Raw genomic sequence first — 20,676 nt, forward strand, 5'->3', positions numbered from 1 at the left:
TTTGTCTTCCTCCTTCCTCTTTGTAGATACGGTGCTCCGAGTCCCTCGCAGCTGTCTTCTGAAGAAAGTCCCCAGTGCTCTGCTCTTGCCATAATACCGGGCCTTTCTGACTTACGCTGTGGTGCTGTGACACTGGAAGAATTGCACACAGGTCCCGGCCACATCTGTTTGTCACTTGAGCCATTCTGTGTGGATGGGAACAGATTTGAGTCTTATTACCCTGTTTGAAATCTGTTTCTCTAGTCTGAACTGCTTAACAGATTGGGCCACTTACCAATGAGCCACCCAGCCAGTTCTGGTCAGGAACTGGTTGAAAACTGTGCCGTGCATGTAGCAGGGATGGCACAGGAAGAAAACCGCCGCGGTCAAGTGCCATCCACCTTTTACCATGGTGCCAACCAAGAGCTTGACCTGTCCACCAAAGTGTACAAAAGGGAATCTGGAAGTCCCTATTCTGTGCTAGTGGACACGAAGATGAGCAAGCCGCATCTCCACGAGAGCGAGGAGCAGCCGTATTTCAGGGAGGCAAGAGCAGCGTCTGACGTGCACGCTGTCAAGGAAGCCCGGGAGAACTCCGATGACACGGAGGAGGAGGAGGAGGAGGAGGTCTCTTACAAAAGGGAGCAGATCATAGTGGAGGTAAACCTTAATAATCAAACGTTAAATGTGTCTAAAGGGGAAAAGGGTGTCTCTTCCCAGTCCAAAGAGACTCCTGTTCTTAAGACGAGCAGTGAGGAGGAAGAGGAAGAGAGTGAGGAAGAGGCCACAGATGACAGCAATGATTACGGAGAGAACGAAAGGCAGAAGAAAAAGGAGAAGATAGTGGAGAAAGTCAGCGTTACCCAAAGGCGAACGCGGAGAGCGGCCTCTGTCGCTGCAGCTGCCACTTCCCCTTCTCCCAGAACCACGAGAGGGCGTAGGAAGAGTGTAGAGCCACCTAAGCGTAAGAAGCGGGCGGCCAAAGAGCCCAAGGCGCCAGTCCAGAAAGCTAAGTGTGAAGAGAAAGAGACTCTGACCTGTGAGAAGTGCCCCAGGGTGTTTAATACTCGCTGGTACCTGGAGAAGCACATGAACGTTACTCACAGGCGCATGCAGATCTGTGATAAGTGTGGCAAGAAGTTTGTCCTGGAAAGTGAGCTGTCCCTTCACCAGCAAACAGACTGTGAAAAAAACATCCAGGTAGGTCTCACCACCGAGAGGGCACACTTTCCAGGATACACCCTGGCTGTTGAGATTCATCTGGTTCTGCCCAAGAGAATAAGTACGCTAGAGTGAAGGGACAGAGTTCACCAGTTTGTCATTTTAGAAGCTCCTGCCTGGGTCTTTTCCGAACCAAGGCTTACCCCGGTATTTGCAGAGCATTAATGTACAGTAACTGACGCTGGACTAGTGGGAGCCGGGCAGCTGGAAGGGGGATCTGGTAGAGATGACTGACCAGGACGTACGGTCAGCAGCGACTTTGCACTGAGATTCGCTGTTGTAGGACGCGTGATAGAATTCATTCTGGCATCTTCTGGTGAGGTGGGAGACCCCGAGTGAAAGGCAGGAGTAGAGAAAGGCTCCTTTCTATTTAAAAGGATGCCAGAGTCTAGTGCAGCTGATGGGGACAAAGCCAGAAGGAGCCAGACCGGTGGAAATGGAAGACCTCCAGGAGTGAGTGTGCTTTTGCCAGTGGAGCGCTGACTACACTAAATTGTCAAGAGGCTGAGCCCAAGGCAGTATGCAGACGGTAACCGAGGCCGAGCTGAGATGTTGCCCTCCTGGCAGTAGGGTTACCTGTGCCCCCCTGCAGTGTTGTTAAGGTAACAGAACAAGGTGTTCAACCAGGCTGCCGTGCTGAGAGGCCTGCCCTGGGATAGGGTGAGAGGTGTGAGCACACCGTGCTGAGTGGATTGCGGCTCGGGGGGTTGCGTGTGTTTACCTGTTAATGATGTTCACAAAAGGTAAGTCTGTGGACGTCTCCGTAAGATGTGTACGGTAGAAATGTTTTGTACCATATTCAACCTTCTTTTAAAGGACAAATTGTCTTTGTTTTTTTGAGTGTTGCTAATATTGGTGGTAGCTTTTAATTTTTCCTTTTCTTCCCTTTTTTTGAGTGTTGCTAATATTGGTGGTAGCTTTTAATCATCCACTGAGATCATTCCTTTGCTTTGAAGAGATTTTTTTTTTTAAAGATACAAATTACCTTTGTTAAAACCCACTGCTGCCAGGCATGGTGGCCAGCCTGAACTACATAGCAAGACCCTGTCTCAAAAAAACACAGACAAACAAAAAACACTGCTTTCACTTTACGGGCTGTGACTGGAGCTCGGCGCGCTGGGTGAGGAGGCTGGGCGCCGGCACCCTTCCCCTCCACAGCCGCCAGCGCCCTCCCAGCTGCCGACGCTGAGGCCAGCCGAGGCGGGTGGCGCGGTGCTGCTCCCTAGGGGCCTTTCTTGACTCCCAACAATTCAGTCCTGAAAAAGGGCTCTAGGTCTTTATCTCTATATAGACTAGGGATTTTTTTAAACTTAAATTTGCATTAAATTCCAGAAAACATTTAACAAATCCCTTTCGACCTACTCACCGTTCCTCCTCCTGTGTTTAAACCCGTGTTACTGTTGTGTGGATTCTGTCAAGTGAACTGTCACATTCCTAAAGAACGCTGGGCCTTGTACTGATGACCTACTAACCAGCAGGAAGTACAGCCCTGCCTGCCCCGCAGCATGGCGCAGAGGGACAGTGGCCCTGGGCCCTCCTCAAGAGCCGCGTCAGCCCGCCCAGCCGAGGCTGTCACTCTCCTCAGAGCTTCTGCTCCCCAGTGACAGCGAGGTCTGTAGGTCTTGATTCACAGAGCACACTGACTGCTTCCCTCGCATATCAGAGTCTGACGGTTACCTAGAACTTGTGTGTATTGTTCTGCTTTAACCAGAAATACTTTATTTGGTGCACTTTCTGCCTGACTTTCCAGGCGGTTAATGATTTGTAGCAGTGTGACCTGTCGTTCTGCGATGCGTGTGAGGAAGATCGGGACGGGCTGCAGGTAAAGGGAGAGCGGCCCTAACAGCCTAGTGGTTGTGTTACCTTCGGCCAGAGGGGAGTGTTTCCATGAACAAGTAGATGAAATACAAGAGCACATAATAAAATCTCAATCATGTGTCTTAAGGAAGACTCCAAGTGCATTTTCTGAGGTGTGAAAACATACTTATATTCCTGCGGATCTGACCATTACTGTGTATTGTTCTGTCTTGCCTTTGTTTATGTCACTTAAAATTAGCTTGTGTTCTCCGGTAAGCACCTGTTCATTGCAGGATGACCCATGTGTAGAGACCGCACTTGATAATCCATATGTTAAATGCACTTGAAGGGTTTTTTCCGTAGGAACGATACTAATGTGATATTAGCAGTCAGTTCTTTGATCTTAGTGGGACTTTCTGCCACTTCTTCACTGAGTTTTTGCCACTGTTTTCATACTCCCAATGGGTCTCTCAAAGGTGCAGCTTAAAAAGTAGAACATTCACATGTGGGTGTTGGTTCTGGGCCCACGGGGGAATAGCGTGTGTCTGGGTTCCGGCCCTGTACCATGAGTCTGAAGTCCGTGCATCTGCCAGGCAAGGATGGCTCTCTGCAAGGCCCAGTAAATAAAGATTATTTCTGTTTATCCTGCTTAGTGTGTGTCCTGTAACAAATCCTTCAAGAAACTCTGGTCCCTTCATGAGCATATCAAGATTGTACATGGATATGCAGAAAAGAAATTTGCCTGTGAGATTTGTGAGAAGAAATTCTACACCATGGCTCACGTGCGGAAACACATGGTCGGTAAGTCTTTCCTGCTTCTTCCTTCTCACGCCCGTAGTTGCCCCGTTCATCAGGGCACCTTACGTGCTGGACAGGGCAGGATGCGAGACGCGGCCGTACTTTAATCAGTTTTGGCGGGTCGAGACCGAGTGCAGCATGTTCCCGGCGTGCACTGGATGGTACGGTCTCCCCATGCAGATTTCTTGCCAGCGTTGTTATTTATTTTCCCCTGCAGTACATTAAAGTATAACTGCCTTACAGGCTGACATCTGTCTCTCCAGTCTGAGCTTTCTGGTGGAACCATTCTGAGTGTAAGGCATTCTGTGTTGCAGCACACACGAAAGACATGCCGTTCACATGTGAGACCTGCGGGAAGTCATTCAAACGCAGCATGTCACTCAAGGTGCACTCCCTGCAGCACTCTGGAGAGAAGCCCTTCAGATGTGAGGTAAGGGCCGGCCCCGCACAGGCCAGGCGGGGCTGCGGCTGTCCAGGGCGCAGGCCACCAGCTTCCCACGCGATGCGCTGCGCACGGCGCGTGCCCTCACTAGGAAGAGTGCTGTCCCGTCTAGCTCACGGCCAGCTCCCCTAGGGTAACTGGGCAACGGCATGCACCGACTGGCTTTTCTGTCTCGGTGACTCAGAAGTTGAATGTGCTCCAGTGATAGTTACGGGGGAAATTTCCCTTTTACTCACAACTCGGCTACAGAAACAGAGTGAAGGCGGCAGCTGACGCAGCAGGCTCTGTTTGGGGGTGACAGACAGACTCGCAGCAGAGACTGTCAGGGCGGGCGCAGGTGAGGCCTCCGAGCTTGGCGTCCAGCCCTCGCCACTGTGTCCCCTGCAGAACTGTGACGAGCGGTTCCAGTACAAGTACCAGCTGCGCTCGCACATGAGCATCCACATTGGGCACAAGCAGTTCATGTGCCAGTGGTGCGGCAAGGACTTCAACATGAAGCAGTACTTCGATGAGCACATGAAGACGCACACGGGTAAGTGCTTCTCGGGTGCGCACATCCGTCTTGCTGGGAACCATCTGCGGCTCTGTCTGTTAAAAATCTAAACCCCAGTTGGCATCTCACTGAAAATTCCACTTTAAACCTTATTCAAGAACAGAGATTTATAATGCTGAAAAATTAGGCTTTCCTACCTTCATTTTTAAAAGGGTTTTTTGAATGCCTTCTAACTGTGGTGTCTTTAAGATCGTGGCTCTTTCTTGGGTCCAGGAGCTCCTGGACTCTTGTTTTATACATACGCATTCACTATTTTTCTGAAGGTTCTGGGCCTTTTAAAGATGGAGCACACTGCTTTAAATAGAACACTCTCGATATGCTTAAAGGGTTTTTTTGGCCGTATGTTGGCGCACATCAGTAATCTCAGCACTTAGGAGGCTGAGGTAGAAAGATCACCACAAGTTTGAGACTATCCTGGGTTACACATGAGTTCAAGGCCAGCCTCAATTACATAATGAGATCCTGTTTCAAAATAAAGTTTGTTTTGATTGGATTTGATTTACCAAAATCCACAGCTTTCAGGAATAGTACATTATGAGAGGTTACATAAATGTTAACCCTGGTGTTTTCAGGGGTGTGTGCTCGTAGCATGGATCTGAGTTCTCTTACCCAGGTTCCAGAGGGCCGGCTAAAGGAACAGCTCCCCTAGAAACACAGTCACGGTCCACAGCCTGTACTTGATGTGCTGGAATTCGCCGTCCTTGCACAAAGTGAACAGTGTGAACCATTTTTAAGTCTCTATATCAGACCTAATCGTAGGACTGCAGGTGTGCAGAGCTACAAGGAAGCGTAGGGGGTCGCCTTGCTTACCCTGCTGTTCTTCTTGCTTAACTAGTGGTGAGCAAGTTCTGCCCATGGCCGGGTCTCTTTGGTTCCCATTGCTGTGTTAAAGTCCAAAGAAACATGCCTGCTTGATAGTTTCCTGCCCCACCCACCCAGAGCTGGGTTTAGTTAGCCGTGGTAGACCTCAGACAGCAGTGATAACGCTGAAGACATGGCTCAGAGGAGAGCGGGAACTAGCAGAGAACTTCAAAGATGCTCTCTCGTAATCCAGCGGCCTTGGGTGGCTTCTTGGTTCTAACGGAGTCTCTAGGAGAACTGTTCCGTTGTTGGTGGTGCTTGGCAGTACACTGTGGAACTAGATAGAATGTACATTGTTTTCCCTTTTTAAAGCCTAAGTTGTGTTACATTCACACAGCGCCCCGCACACGTGTTAATAATGAGTGCCTCCACGTTCTGTCTTCGCACCTAGTCTTCCTGTGCATCCTCCTCCCCGCTCCCTCCTTCCCCTTCTGCATTTCTTTCTTACCTTTTGTCCTTTTTCTTTTTTTTTCTTTTGGACCCTTATTTATCCATAATATAAAGCCAAAGTATATATTTTGTGGTTTTAGTTATTGAGTAAAGCTTTCTGTTAAATATAGTTTGATTGACTAGGCGAACTGGACATTTCGTTTCTTCTCATAGAATATGATTCACTTATACTATTATTTTTCTCATTAAGAAAGGGAAACAGCCAGGCATGGCTCTGCATACCTGTGATCCCAGTACCAGGGAGGCTGATGAAGGATCACTGCAAGTTCAAGACCAGCCTGAGCTACATAATGAGTTTGAGGCCAGCCTGAACTATGTGGAGAGATCCTGTCTCAAAAACCAACAAAAAACAAAACAAAAAAAGATGGTACTAGTATCTGAGAGGGTCCAGAAGAAAAACGGACTTAGAGAAGAAAAGCATGGGTTCATACTTAGAGATGAGAGTATATCCACGGATTAAGGCCGCTGTGGAGATTTCACTGATTGTGAAGATACCTTTGTAGTTAAAAGTGAGACACAGCTTGTCTAGGGAAGCGGACCGGCCACCAGACAGGGTCTCCTAGGACAGTGTAGTCGCAGGGTGAGTTCACAGTCAGGTGCTTCCCTCGTGTCCTTGCATCAGGCACGGCCGAGTGCCTGGGGACACAAGGGCGAAGCCTGGTTTCCACCTCAGGGGGCCTGTGTGCTGATGCACGTTCATGGAGACGTGATGATAACAGCACCACAGGTGTCCTTCATGCCTCTCGTTGCCAGATGCTGTTCCGAGCACTTGTGCTTTGTACCACAGTAGCCTGCTAGGCAGGCGGTTAGCTTTCCTTTCAGATGAGGAAACGGAGGCCCAGAGATTAAGTGACCTGTCCAGGGCGGTCTGAGTGCAGAGCACGCACGCGGTGATGCCACTTCCACGCAGCAGGTCACGGAGAGGGGTGCTGTGGAGGACGCCGGGAGCGGGAGGTACACCACCCTAGGGCCTGGTTCTCGGCTTCAGCACCCTCCAGGGTGCTCAGGCAGACCAGGGGCTGAGGGCTGCTGGTGACATGAACGCAAACTGCCACTTGATTACTTTGTGAATGACCAGTGCTTTGGAACTCTCAGTGTTCCTCGCTCAGCATATTCTCTGCCTAAGGAAACATCTAAATTAGAAGCTAAATCATAACGAGAGGACTGTCAGGGACAGAGAATTAGAGCAGAGGATGGTAACTGAATGAAGTCAGAAATCCACCAGTTGTGAGACAAGCTGGACTTACATCCTGCTAAGAAAATGTTTTCAATCAAACAAGGACATGCCACTGAGTAGAAGGGACGTGCCAGTTTTCGGGAGCGTTAAAATGTCCGGGGAGATGCATGGCTTAGAATTAACAAATATTTGACCAGGGATGTAGCTCAGCGGCATAGCGCCTGCTGGCAAGCGTGAGGTCGTGATCTCGATCCTGATAGTAAAAAAAAAGAAAAAATTAACAAATATTTAATGTACAAGTATTTACTAAGAAGCCCAGTAAACAAGTCTACTTCAGTTCGCACGACTGAGCTAGGCCTCGGCCCACAAGCTGCTCGTCCAGCGAGGGCCTCCAAGCAAGGCAGCCGCAGTGGCCCGCGAGCTGAGTGAGGATGGGGAGCGAAGTCGGTGCGCGGGAGCCGGGTGCGGGTGTGCGAGGGCAAGACGGTGGAGAGGCACAAGCAGTGGTCAGATCACAGGGAGCCCCTGAAGCCATGTGAGAATTTTTGGACTTGAAGAGCGGTAGGAAGGGAACAGTTTTAAGCAGTCTGTTATACAACACATCTTTTTGTTCCCCAGTGCTGGGACTGAACCCAAAGCACTCCCACTGAGCTACATTCTCAGCCTTTTTATCTTTTTTCTCGAAACAAGTTCTCACTAAGTTGCGTAGTTGCCCAGGCTGGGCTCCTCCTGCCTCAGCCTCCCCCAGAGTTGGGATTACAGCTATGCTCCCTGGCTGCAGTGTGCAGAGCAGACTGAAGGGTGAGGGCGGGAACAGAGAGGGTGAAACTAGCCGGGTGGATGCTGTGAGATCGTGGTGAGCAGCTGTGAGGACGTGAGCTACAGTAACAGCAGAGGGTGGAACGGCAGCCGCAGACAAGGCAGTGCCCGGTGAGCCCGGTGACTGCCAGCTGCTGATGGTGCAGGAGGGAAGAGCCAAGGCCCAGCATCAGCTTTGGGCATTCTGCCGTTTTCAAAGTCGGAGCAGTGGAGAGAGGAGCAGGTTTAACTTAATGTTTTTTTTTTGTTTTTTGTTTTTTTTGTTTTTTCTCCGGTACAGGAAACGAACTCACGACCTTGCGCTTGCCAGGCAGGCGCTTTGCCGCTGAGCTAAATCCCCAGCCCCTAACTTAATGTTATGTTTGCTGGTTTTGTGATGACCATGGGACATTCTGGAAGAGACACACAGGAAGCAGTTTGAAGAGTGGCTTTAAAGCTCAAGAAGGGAATTTTTAGCTCTAGATCTGTGGGCTTCTGGGGCTGCCCAGGGGTGTCCATGCTAGGTCTGTGGGCCGGAGCTGTCCTTTCTGGGAATAGTGCGGATGACAGCCAGCCGCAGTCCTGCCCCCTGCCCCGCTCCCTGCAGTCCGTCTTCACTTCCAGCATGCTTTCCCCAGGCTCCGCACCATACTTTCTGCACAGTGAGGTCAGCTTTACCTGTTAGGTGAGTCTCTAGAACTAGTCAGCTCTGTGCCTTTCTTGTCCCCTGGATGAACTTAGCCGCTCAGGGCCTTCTAGCCACCCATTTCCCAGCTCTTCCCTCGGGGGGACCCTGCACAGGTAGTTCACTTCAAATGCTCTTTTTATGCTTTCTTGGATCAGCCTCATTATAACCCTGCCTCGAGGGTTCACAGGAACCTTAACGTCACCAGCAAGCACAATTAGGAGCTGAGGCTCAATGAATAACGAGAGTTAGTGGTAGGCAGGGCTGTGGGTTTATGCCTGTGAAGGAGTGGAGCGACAAAGGTGGGGAATTTGGTAGCACAGCAAGGGAGTAAAAGGTTATTCCACAGTAAAGGAACCAACTTTAATCTGAATCGTGGATTCGTGGAGGCTAGGTCTCATTGTTCGGGGACTTCCTATAGCTGAGCCCTTAGAGCCTAGGAGACTGTAAGTGAGAGATGATGAGAGAGATCAGGACTGGAGTGAGCACAAGTTAAATGCTCGTTATTCATTGAATGTTCGGAGAGTGAGTACACTGCACCTTCAAAATGCTCAGGGAAGCCAGGCATGGTGGCCCATGCCTGTAATCCCCGCACTTGGGAGGCTGAGGCAGGAGGATCATTGCAAGTTCCAGACCAGCCTGGGCTACAAAGTGAGCTCAAGGCCAGCCTGAACTGCTTAGCGAGACGCTGTCTCAAAAAGACACCAAAACCAAAATAAAATAAAATATATAAAGTAAAAATCACCCATAATCCCATTACCTAAAGGTTGTCATTAGTATCATTTGTAGTATTCTATCTGTGTATTTCCTATGCATATTTTAAAGGTAGATACATTTTATAGCTTGCTTGTTTTACTTCCTAGATTACAGATAATCTTTATAGGTTATAGATTTTCATGTTAATAATTACATTTCTGTATCTTACAGTGTTTTCAGTGACATTTTCCATTAATGTATATACCATAATTGATTTATGGTATTTTTGTTTGTTTTGGGTTTTTTGTTTGTTTTTTGTCTTTTTGAGACAGGGTCTTGCTATGCAGTTCAGACTGACCTTGAGCTCACTTTGTAGCCCAGGCTGGTCTGGAACTTGTAACCAGCCCTTTGCCTCAGCCTCTCAAGTGCTGGGATTACAGGTGTGCGCCACCACACCCGGCTTGTTTTGGGTTTTTGAGGCAGTCTCACCACGTGTAGTTCAGGATGGCTTCAAACTCACTCTGTAGCCCAGGCTGGCCACAAACCCAGTGATCCTCCTGCGATTGCAGGCGTGTGCCGCCATGCCCAGCTCATAATTGATTTAATCAGTGCTGTTTAACATTGAGTTTGGTCTTTAAGATGACTGGAGGAAATGGCTCTGCCCGCATCCAGAAAGAGGGGTGCGAGTCACATGCAGAGCAGCACAGTGCGGGGCGGAATAATGGGAAGCAGAGACATAAGAGAAACAGGGTGGCCGGGACCACTTCCAGTTCTGGTCCTGATGGGGAGAACGCGGCCCCTGCGGACCCCTCAGTCCAGTCTCTGCGAGAAGTTAGGGAGCCCCAGCTTCCTTCCCTGGGTGAGAGGCAGCAGAAAGTGTCAGTTTCCTCCTTCGATGAGGAAGCAGAGGAAAGAGTGCGGGGCGGAGGGTGGTCCCAGTCCTAAGGGGTCGCAGAGTGGAGAGAAGTAAGAAAACGCACTCCGTGGCGCCTGCGCAGCGCACGTGGGAGGGCTGGGCGCTGCGGGTCCGCGTCGGAGGCACGGTCTGTCCGCCCACGCTCGGAGCCTCGGGTAAAATCCGGATACACTCTCCGGCTCGTGTGGTCAGTGGCGGGAAAGCGACTGGCCCAGCCTGGTGCGGAGACTCAGCGCAGGGCGACCCCGACTGGAAGGGTCAGGGAAGGGGCAGCGGCGAGGGCCGGGAAGCGCTTCTAGCGCAGAGACCTGAGGCCAGCGCACACTGCGGACCCGCCGCGCTCCGCGCCGCCCTGCCGCGGGTCGTGTGCGAGGAGTGCGTGTGCCGCCGGGATCTGCGGCGCCGCTTCGGGCTGGGGGTTCGCCCCGCAGTTACCGTGACCGTGTGCGTCGCCCGCAGGAGAGAAGCCCTTCATCTGCGAGATCTGCGGCAAGAGCTTCACCAGCCGGCCCAACATGAAGCGGCACCGGCGCACGCACACCGGCGAGAAGCCCTACCCGTGCGACGTGTGCGGCCAGCGCTTCCGCTTCTCCAACATGCTCAAGGCGCACAAGGAGAAGTGCTTCCGCGTGAGCCTGCCCGCCGCCGCCGCCTCCACGCAGGCCCCCGGGCTCGGCCCACCACCCTTCCCTGCAGGGCCTGGCACGCACCACTGAGATCAGGCCACCTGGGCCCGTGGGGACCCCTTGCCCTCTCTGCCACTCCTGGAAGCCTTGACTCCTTTGTTTAATTTCTTTTTGGAAGTGGAGGTAGAGGAAGAGGTTTGCAGCAGCCCTCCGGGTGAGGGGTGCTGTTGGCCACGGGTTGGGGGAGCAGCCCCCTCACCTTTGCCAGGCCTTTCTCACGTCTCCTGCAGGGTTTGGGGGAGTTGGAGGTCCAGCCCCTTGGAGGAGTTGTGGGCCGATTTGAAGGCCGTGGACACAGAAGCAGGGCTCAAGCTGGACCCTGGGGCCCTGGGGCCTGGAGTGTCTGGGGCCAAGAGGGCCACCTAGCTCTGTGGGAGCGGGCAGATGGGGCTGGCCCCCAAGGGTTTACCCTGCTCCTTGATACCCCTGCCAGCTGGCAGAGGGGTCCCCAGCCTGCACCAGCTGCCATGAGGGCTGCGGAAGCTGCCGGGTCCCTGTACAGCGGCGACGCCCTGGGCAACAGGTGCGTGACTCCCCCAGTGCTAGCCCCAGGGCTGCGACTGGTGCAACCTCAGGGGCAGCGCCCAGGAGGAGGCTCGGCTCCGGCAGCCTTGAGGGATCCAAGGTGCTACAGTGGGGCGGGGCCGGGGCGGCTATGCACAGAGCACCTGGCCTCCGCCAGCCACCAAGGCTGCACCCCACACCCAGAGATGCTGCGCCTCCGCCCCCAGCCCACCTTCCTCCCGTCCCTCCCGGGCCTCACCAGAGGGATGGGGCAGTGCCCGCGCCCTGTCTGCGAGGGAGCTGCATGTCCAGGCCCCGGGGGGGTGGCGTCCGGCCTGCGGGCAGGGCTGAACCCTGGAGGCCAGCACTACTAATAGGATAGCCTTTTCTGTTGTCATTTAACGTCTTCATTCCTGCCGAGAAGGGCGAGAAGGTTCCATAAGCTACACATCTCCTAGCTAAGCTCTTCCTGTCGTGTCCATGCAGTTTTGTTTGTTATACTCTTTGCACCTTACACCCCGCCTCTCCCCCCCACTACCACCTTCCAAGCACGGCAGGTGTGGGAAGAGGCCTGGGCCTGGGGACTCTGAACCCTCAGCACTGGGGCAGAGGGCTGGGGACATTTTAATCATCAATAAACAAAGCACTTTATTCTCTACAGATGTGGGCAGGCCCCAGGTACCTGAGTGACTTGAAGACCGATCCCAAGCTCTTGGTGTAAGGGGCTGTCCAGGCTTGGGGCGGGAGAGGGAGCCAGTGACCCCCAGGCACCTGTATCCTGTGGGTCCCCCAGGGAAGGAAGGTGTCCCTGTGGCCCTACAGCCCACGGAGCCCAAGGCTGGGGTTCCGGCATCCTGTAGGCTGCCCCTGGACGGAGCCTTTCCTCCTCTGCACCCTTTGGTCTCCGGGCTTCCCTGGGCTTCTGTGGCGTCCTCTGGTCCCGTCTCTCCCACTCGCTAGCTCAAACCTCCGGCCTCAGTGCCTGAAGCTCTTTAGGGCTCTTTTTCTAAAAATCTGATCTTGCTTCGTGGGCTGTAGGCAGGAACCCCGGAACTCCCCCGACCCATCCCTGGCCCCAGGCTCTCCCCGGGGGGCTGGGCAGCCTCACTTCAGCAAGCAGAGGTCGCGTGGGTGTGGGAGCCGGGCTCTCTGTTCCCGTGTGTCGCCCTGACGGGGCAGGGAGTGGGGTCCGGGCCACGGGCCGCAGTGAGGATGGTTGCTGTGCCGGGAGGTGGTGCAGCCCCCCGTCCTGGGAGGCCCCGGCCCTGGTGCTAAGCGTGTACCTCGCCTCAGGCTCCTTTCCATTGCTGCTGGAAGCAGTCACAGAACTTGCAGCGCCGTGTGGATGGTGCTCTTGTCTGGCCAGCTTGCATGGTTTGTTTAAAGAAGCGAGTGAGCACCCGGTTATTGGAGTGGGAGGCTGAGGCAGAGCACCTGCTTTTCAGAGCTGGGGCAGAGGGGCTCGGTCGTCCTCTCCAGAGTCCTGCTGGCACCCTCTCTCCAGCCGGGTGCACCAGCCTCGGGTCTGCAGTCTGTCTCTGCCCCTCTCCGGCTCCCTGGCCAGCGTGATGGGGGCCCTGGCTCATGCTGCCCAGCCCCCACGGTGCCCTGCACAGAGCTTGGAGACACAGAGGCATCGTGCAGGTGGGTGGGCCCTGTGTGGGTGCCCCACAGCCGCAGGCACGGTGACAGCGGCACGTGAACAAGAGCGGGAGGGAATAAAGTCGCTACCAGTCCCGGCCCTCGGCCCTGCCTCGTCTTTATCTCCTGTTGCCCTGAGTGTGGGCAGCAAGAAACCCAGTGGCTGGAGCTGGAGGGTGCAGACCTCACAGAGCACCCGCAGACCGCGGTCCCTCTTGTCAGGGGAGGCAGGGCTTTGGGGAGCGCCAGAGCCAGGGGCGGAGCTTCAGGCAGCAGGCAGGCTCCTGGGCTGCCAGGCTCACAGCCCTGAAGGCCGTGCCCACAGGAAGCCATGGGGATTTCTATGAGCACCAGAGCCTGGGATGGGGACTGGACCCCCTAGTGCACGTGCTCAGCCCTGCGGGGCCCCCGCCCCAGCACCTGGCTCTGCAGAGCTGTGGCTAGTGTGAGAGGCAGGTGGGGCTGCACCCTGGCTCTGCCGAGGCCCCAGGACGGCCGTGTTCAGCGTGGAGGCTCACATGGCTTTGCCTGGTGGCTCCGGAGCACTGCGGGTGGCCTCAGAGGGGCCAGAGCCAGGCGGAGGGAGGGTGCAGTGATGGGACGCTCTGCCTGGAGTTCATCCCTGAAAGCTCCATGCAGGCTCCACTTCAAGGAGTGTGGAAACGCACCCCAGTGTGGCTGAAAGTGTGGGTACAACCTCCTTTCTAGCGCTAGGCCCTGAGTCCCCAAGGGCCTGGCTGCCAGCGTGCAGGCGGGGGTGCTGCTTCCCAAGGTAGGGGCAGGGCAGCAACGAGGAGCAAAGGTGGTGCCCCAGCGCTCGTGTGAGCCGGGCGTGCTGAGGCTGCTTGGTCCCCACAGACCACAGCCTTAGGCCCAAGACTTGGTGGGGGTGTCCTCCTCTCGTGCCTTGGTGTCTCAGTTCCTCGCTCCAGCTGAGTCCCGCTGGACAAGGCTCCAGAGAGCCCTGCAGCCCGGTCTGTCCCTATGCCCCTGCGACCTCCACATGGGACCCTGAGAGCCACTCCTCAGCCCACCGGCTTCTGAGGCCCTGAGGATGTGGAGGTCACAGAAGGAAAGCCATTGCACGTGGCAGAAAGTAGTGGAGCAGGACTTGAACCCAGGCCTACCAGGTCCCAAGGCCATGGTCCTGAACCCCACACTCAGAGCTGGGCACACGTGGCCTTTGGGAGAACCACGCCTGCGTGCTTGCAAGCAACAGAGTCCCTGTAGCTAACGTAAGTGGAAAGCAACTGACTGAGAAGGCCCTGACTAAAGCTTCTGGGGAGCCCCAGACACACTCAAGATCCAGGGTCTGTAGCCGGGAACAACGGAACCCTAAGCCACCCTGCAGGACCTGGCCCAGGGGTGTGGCTGCCAGGCTCTGAGGACTAGGAGCCCAGAGGCTGCACCCAGGAAGCTGCCTGCTGCGCCCAAACCTACACCCTCTGCACCTGCACAGAGCGCCGTGCCTGGGTGACAGCATCTGCCCTGTGCTCCTCTCACCTGGCGCATCTGACTGGCAGAGCTACCCTCAAGTCACACCTTCCACTTTGGACTGGCAGAACTCACACCACTGTCCACCCCCACTGCTGGGGGTCACAGGCTGTCCTGAGCCCCAGCCCCCATGCAGGCCTGAGCAGCACACAGCAGGAGCAGCACCAAGCTCTTGACAGACGGCCTTTGCACAGAAGTGAGGACGTGTGTGTCCTTCCCCAAGGTCTCCACACCAAGGCCTCCAGCTCCATCCCAGAATCCGCCGGCGAGCGCTGTTCCTCAGCTCGGCTCACTGTTTGGAAGCGATGTGTGAACTCGAAGTGTGACGTGGCCCCCCCTTTACTAGAAGGCGGACGGGAGGAGGAAGGAATGAATTAAAATGTACACACACATCACGCCCAGGGTGATGGTTCACTGTGGATATCAACGCAACCCACTTCCGGAATGCCGGACAGTGGGGACAGCGCAATCTCCGGGTGTACCTGCGAGGGTACTCCGAGGAGACATTTGCATTGGAGTTGGTGGACGGAGTAAAGGTGATTCGGCTCCACAAATATGGCTGGCGTCATCCAGTACACTGAGGGCCCAGGGAACAGGCAGGGGAGGTGTGAGTTCGCCCTCTCACTCCTGCCCTTGGACATCAGACTTGCCGGGTCTCCGGCCTCTGAGGGCCCTGGCTTCTCTGGTCCTCAGGCTTTGGATTTAGGCTGGAACACACCACTGGCTTCCCTGAGGCCAAGCTTGCGGACGGCAGAACGCAGGATTCTTGGCCTTCATCACTACAGAGCCGATTCCCCAACAACGCCCCCCTTATAGTCTACGTGTTCTGTTTCTCTGGAGAGCTCCAATACACCCAGCAAGGAGGGGAGAGTAAGATGCGTCCGGCCTCATTCTGCCCTTGGTTGTGAGGTCAAGTTGCCAGTGGCTTCCCCAGTCACCTTCCCCTACCGCTAGGGCCCAGATGGCCCCTGTCACAGGAACTCACCTGGCTTGAAGGACCGGAGTCCTGGAGTCCTGCGTGAGGTTGTTCTAGCCACCAACTGACCTTTCTTTTCTCTTTTCAATTTTTCTTATTGAGGTTAAATACACAAACCATTTTAGAGTGAGTAGTTCAGCGACATGCAGTGCATTCATGATGTTGTGTAGCCAGCCCCTTGCTCTGGTCCCAAACCCCAAAGGGGAACCTCGTATCTGTGTTCCCCACTTCCCCTCCCCAGCCCCCGGTGACCACTGACCAGTGTTCTGTCCGTATGATCTGCCAAGTCTTGGGGTGGTGTAGAAATGGAACCCTGCAATATATGGCCTCTTCTGGCTTCTGTCACTTCACATGGAGTGCAGAGAGTATTTTGTTCCTCTATGTGGCTGACTAGTGGATTCCACTGTCATTTATCTCTGGATATGGGGCCCAACTCCCTCTTCTGCCTCTTCTTCCAAGGGTGTGGGGCCCCAAAGTGGGTGGTTCTGGGCCAAGATCAACTCCCAGCAGATGAAATGTGACTGCGTCCCCAAGAACACAGTCCCTTATGTCTGCACACTCCAAGTCACATGTACCCTGGGTGCCAGGTTAGTGTGTGTGGTGTGTCCAGGAGGAAGCTCCCAACGTTGCAGGCTGCAGTCTCTGGACAGGAGTCACGGCTGATTCTCCCAGGGACAGAGTGGCAGGTGGCAAGAGTCAGTGTCACCAACTACACTGCAGGAACACTCACGGATAGGCTTGGTGTGAACACTAACTTTCATTTCTCTGGAGTAAGTGCTTAACAGGGCAACTGCTCAGCTGTGTGGTAGCTGCATTTTGGTTTCATAAGAAACTGCCAAAGTATTCTCTGAAGTGCCTGTACCATTTTATATTCACTAGCAATATGTATGTGTGCCTCAGTTTCTCTGTATGCTCACCGGCATTGGGTGTTATTTTTCATTTAGCTACTCTGGTGTTTAGTGAGAGCTCATTGTGTTTTAAATTTACATTTCTTTGATATAACATTTTACATCTTTTCATGAGATTATTTGTCATGTATATACTATCAGTTTGGATTTTTTTCTCTTTTCTCACTGAGTTGTGTAGATCTTTCACTGTTGAGTTTTGAGTACTTTTTGTGCATCAAGATACCTTATCCCACTCCATAGCTTGTCTTAATTCTCCTCACATGGGCTTTTGCAGGAGGAGTTTTAGTTTTAGTTTTAATGATGTTTAGTTGATCAAACTTCCCATTGATGTTCCATATTTTTGGTGTTGCCTCCAGGAACATATTCCTAGCCCTAAGTGCCAGAAACATTCTGCGTTTTTCTAAAAGTTGTATAGTTTTATATGTTGCATTTTGAAAGAAATATGCTCATTTCCCTTATTCTGTGGGAGTCAAATCCAGGTGCAGGACTGCCACAGTTCTCTCTCTCTGTGGGGTGATGTGGTAAAACATACACTTAACCATATCAAGTGTACAGTCCTGTGGCGTTGAATACATTCACATACCACCATCCATCTCCAGAACTTTTTATTTTCCCAAACTAAAATTCCTTTCCCATTAAAGTCTAACTCCACATTCCTTCCTCCACACAGGTCCAGACCACCACAGCTCTACTTTCTGTCTCCATGACGTGCTACTCTAGGTGCCTCATACAAGTCAGCCACGCAGTGTTTATCCTCCCACTATCGGCTTGTTTCACTTAGCGTACGGTGCTCAAGGCTCAGCTGTGCTGTCGCCTGTCGGAACCTCCTTTCCACTGGAAGTTGCATTACATTCCACTGTATGTCTCTATACCACGTTACTTACCCACTCATCACTGATGGCCGTTTGGACGGTTTTTGACACCCTTGTTGAAAATCATCTTACTGTGCAGATGAAGGTTTATTTCTGGGCTCTGTATTCCATTCCCTGGGTTTCGATGTCTATGTTTATGTTTGCACCATGCTGTTTTGATTACTGTAGATTCATAATCTAAAGTTGTGAAATCAGAACTGTGAGGCCTCCAAGTTTGTTCTTTTTTCTCAAGATTAGTTTTTAGATATTTCACATTTTAGAATCCACTCTCAGTTATTTTTTGTATGAAGTGTGAGATTCAGTACTGACTTTTTTCAGTATCGCCTGTGGATCTCTAGTTGTTCAGCACCATTTGTTGGAAAGGCTGTCCTTCCTTCACTGAATTATTTATTTTTGCATCTTTGTCAGAGGTCAGTTGAGAATATTTGGATCTACGTGTGTATCAGCAGCTCCAGTCTCCCAAAGCCCTGGACAGGTGAATGGTAAAGGATGAAATACAAGAGACAATGCAATATGGTTTGCAGGGGTCCAGGAAGGTCAGAGCTCTTTTGGCTAAAAGAAAGACTTCTCTGGACTGGCCAGTATTTATTGGGTCCTCAACATGTCAGAGGAGTGCAGGAAAGTGCAGAGAATAGCTCGGGCAAAGGGAGTGTGAAAATGAGCAAGGCCTTGAGAAAGCATATTCGAAGCAGCAAATCTTCAGTTAAGGAGAGGGCTGTTCGATCACTGAGGCTGGCAGTTGTCACCCTTGAAAATCTGAGGGAGAGTCGGCACCCACAGCTGCCATGCTGTCTTGCTTTCAGAGACGTCACAGACTAACACAGGTCTCTCCTGTGACCGCTGGCATGGAGAGTCTATTTCCGCACACCAGCCGCTGGCTCTTCAGGCAAGTGACTTAGGCCTTGGGCAGGCTCATAGGTTAATATAGAAAAGCTAATTGATTAATTCTAAAGCCTGCTCAGTGCTACCTCACGTGGTGTGACTTGTGGGTCCCCTTGATGATGTGTCTAACTTACAGCAACACCTACCATAGATGTACAGGAAGCCTCAATATCAGGTAAAGTGATTCCTCCAACTTACTCATTGTTAAGAGCACTTTAGCTATTCTAGGACATGTGCCTTTCCATGTAAATTGTATAGTAAGCTTGCCTATGTTTGTCTATTAACCACTTATCAGTCCAATTACTTAAATAAAGGATGACCAAAAATTGCATATTTTTATTAATCTTTATAACAGGAAATATGTAAACAACAATTTGTCAATGTTATTCAATACAATAATTGATTGGTTGAAATGAAACCTGCCCAAGTGATGCCTGGGATATTTGGTATGTAAACAAATGCACTGCCCAAGTGATACCCAGGGTAAAGTGTCAAGTGGTTAAAGTTTTGCTACAATTTTTATAGGACTGAATTCGAGCTATACTTCAATTTGGAAGAATTGACATCTTCATTCTGAGGACCCTTCCAACCAGTGAACATTGGATGCCTCTCCTTTTTTTTTTTTTTTTTTTTTTGTCTTTTTCAGGCAGAGTCTCACTATGCAGTTCAGGCTGGCCTTGAGCTCACTTTGGAGCCCAGGCGGGTCTCAAACTCATAATGATCCTCCTGCCTCAGCCTCCCGAGTGCTGGGATTACAGGTGTGCGCCACCACACCCGGCCCTGGGTATTAATCTTATAAGCTTATTTACTTATATGTACTGACTTTTTGGATTTATTTATTAAAATAAATGTCTGTCATTTAAAAAAATGTCTGGCATTATTTCATCTTTGTTCCTGAAAGATAGTTTCATTGGGTATAGAATCCACAGTTGACAGTTCTTTCAACCTTTGAAAAATGCAGTGCCACTTCCTTCTGACTTCCATAGTTTTGATGAGAAGTCCGCTGTGCCTTGAACTGGCAGCTCCCTACCCCGTAGCCCATAGGTGATGTGGATTTCTCTGTTTGCTTTCAATAATTTCTAAAATTTGCCTTTACTTTTTAGAAGTCTAATTATTATCTTTCTGGCATGGATTTCTTTGGCTTTATCCTGTCTGGGGTTTGCTCAGCTTCTTCAATCTGCTGGCTTTTGTCTTAACCAGGTTTTGGAAGTTTTCCATCCTTACTTTAATTACTCTTAGCTCCAGTCTCTCCTCTCCTTCTGAGCTAATATACAATGATACCAACATTGGCCATGGGCCCTTTAAACTCTACTTGTATCTATAAATTTTCACAGTATTGTTTTTCTGTTTTTCAGATGGGGAAATTCCATTGCTCTCTCCTCCAATGCATGGATCTTATCCCCTGCCATCTCCCCCTTTCTTATCAATGCTACCTGGGAAGTTTTCACATCTGTTGTATTTTGTCAGTTCTATGAAATTTTCATTTGGTTCCTCTATAATTTCTATTTCTTTGCTAGGGTCTTCTATTTTTAAATTTTAAGAATTTTGGGGTATCTTTTTGAGACAGGGCCTCACTATGCAGTTCAGGCTGGTATTGAGCTCACTTTGTACCCTGGGCTGGTCTCAAACTCACAACGATCCTCCTGCCTCACCCTCCCAAGTGCTGGGATTACAGGTGTGCACCATCATGCCCAGCAATTAAGAAATTTTCAAACTTATTGTCAAAGCATTTTATGATAGATAACTGTCTTAGAACCCTTTCCAAATAATTCTAACATCTGATTCAACTGGTGTTGGTATCAGTCGATTCTCTCCACATTCAAGTTGTGATATTCCTAGTTCTTGGTATGACAAGTGTTTTTTAATTGTGTCCTAGACATTTTGACTATCATATGAGGACATTCTGGATCATGTTTATTTTTATTGCACTAGGGAGTCATCTTGTTTAAATTCAGCAGGCAAGTACTGCCTATTCTTTTTCTTAAGTAGGAAAATTTACTGGAAAATAGGAATGGGGAATGGGAAGTAAGAATAGATCATGAGAGACAGGAGGGGTCCCAAATGAATGGGTTGCCCTAGTCCTGCCTATTCTTGTGGACTAAAGTTCAGAAAACAATTGTCTGAATCTTTGTGGTGTTATTTTCATCTGCCTGGTTTATCTAGTGCTGCTGGGGCTCCTTCTGGCTTCTGCTGGTGCTGCTGGGGGCAGAGAGGTTTTCTAGGCCAGGGTTTCATGATAGTAAATTTCTGCTCAGGGTTTCATGATAGCAAATTTCAGGTCCTGTGTGGAAGGATAGCATTAGCCCTGGCTACTTTTTCTTTTCTTCTTTTTTTTTTTTT

At 51.4% G+C, this 20,676-nt stretch overlaps 1 protein-coding gene across 1 annotated transcript in view; it reads left to right on the top strand.

Moving 5' to 3' along the window:
* Positions 1-582: 582 nt before the first annotated feature.
* Positions 583-20,676, top strand: part of Znf652 (zinc finger protein 652) — a gene marked incomplete at its 5' end in the record, with an annotated part of 30,176 nt that continues 10,082 nt past the window's right edge. Inside the window, 5 exon segments of the mRNA XM_013519111.1 lie at positions 583-1,179; positions 3,651-3,798; positions 4,110-4,225; positions 4,625-4,769; positions 10,833-11,002. Coding sequence (XP_013374565.1) covers positions 583-1,179; positions 3,651-3,798; positions 4,110-4,225; positions 4,625-4,769; positions 10,833-11,002 — 1,176 coding nt within the window.

This window comes from Chinchilla lanigera, unplaced genomic scaffold (assembly GCF_000276665.1).
Source record: "Chinchilla lanigera isolate Chin_1 unplaced genomic scaffold, ChiLan1.0 scaffold00050, whole genome shotgun sequence".
Lineage (NCBI taxonomy): Eukaryota > Metazoa > Chordata > Mammalia > Rodentia > Chinchillidae > Chinchilla > Chinchilla lanigera.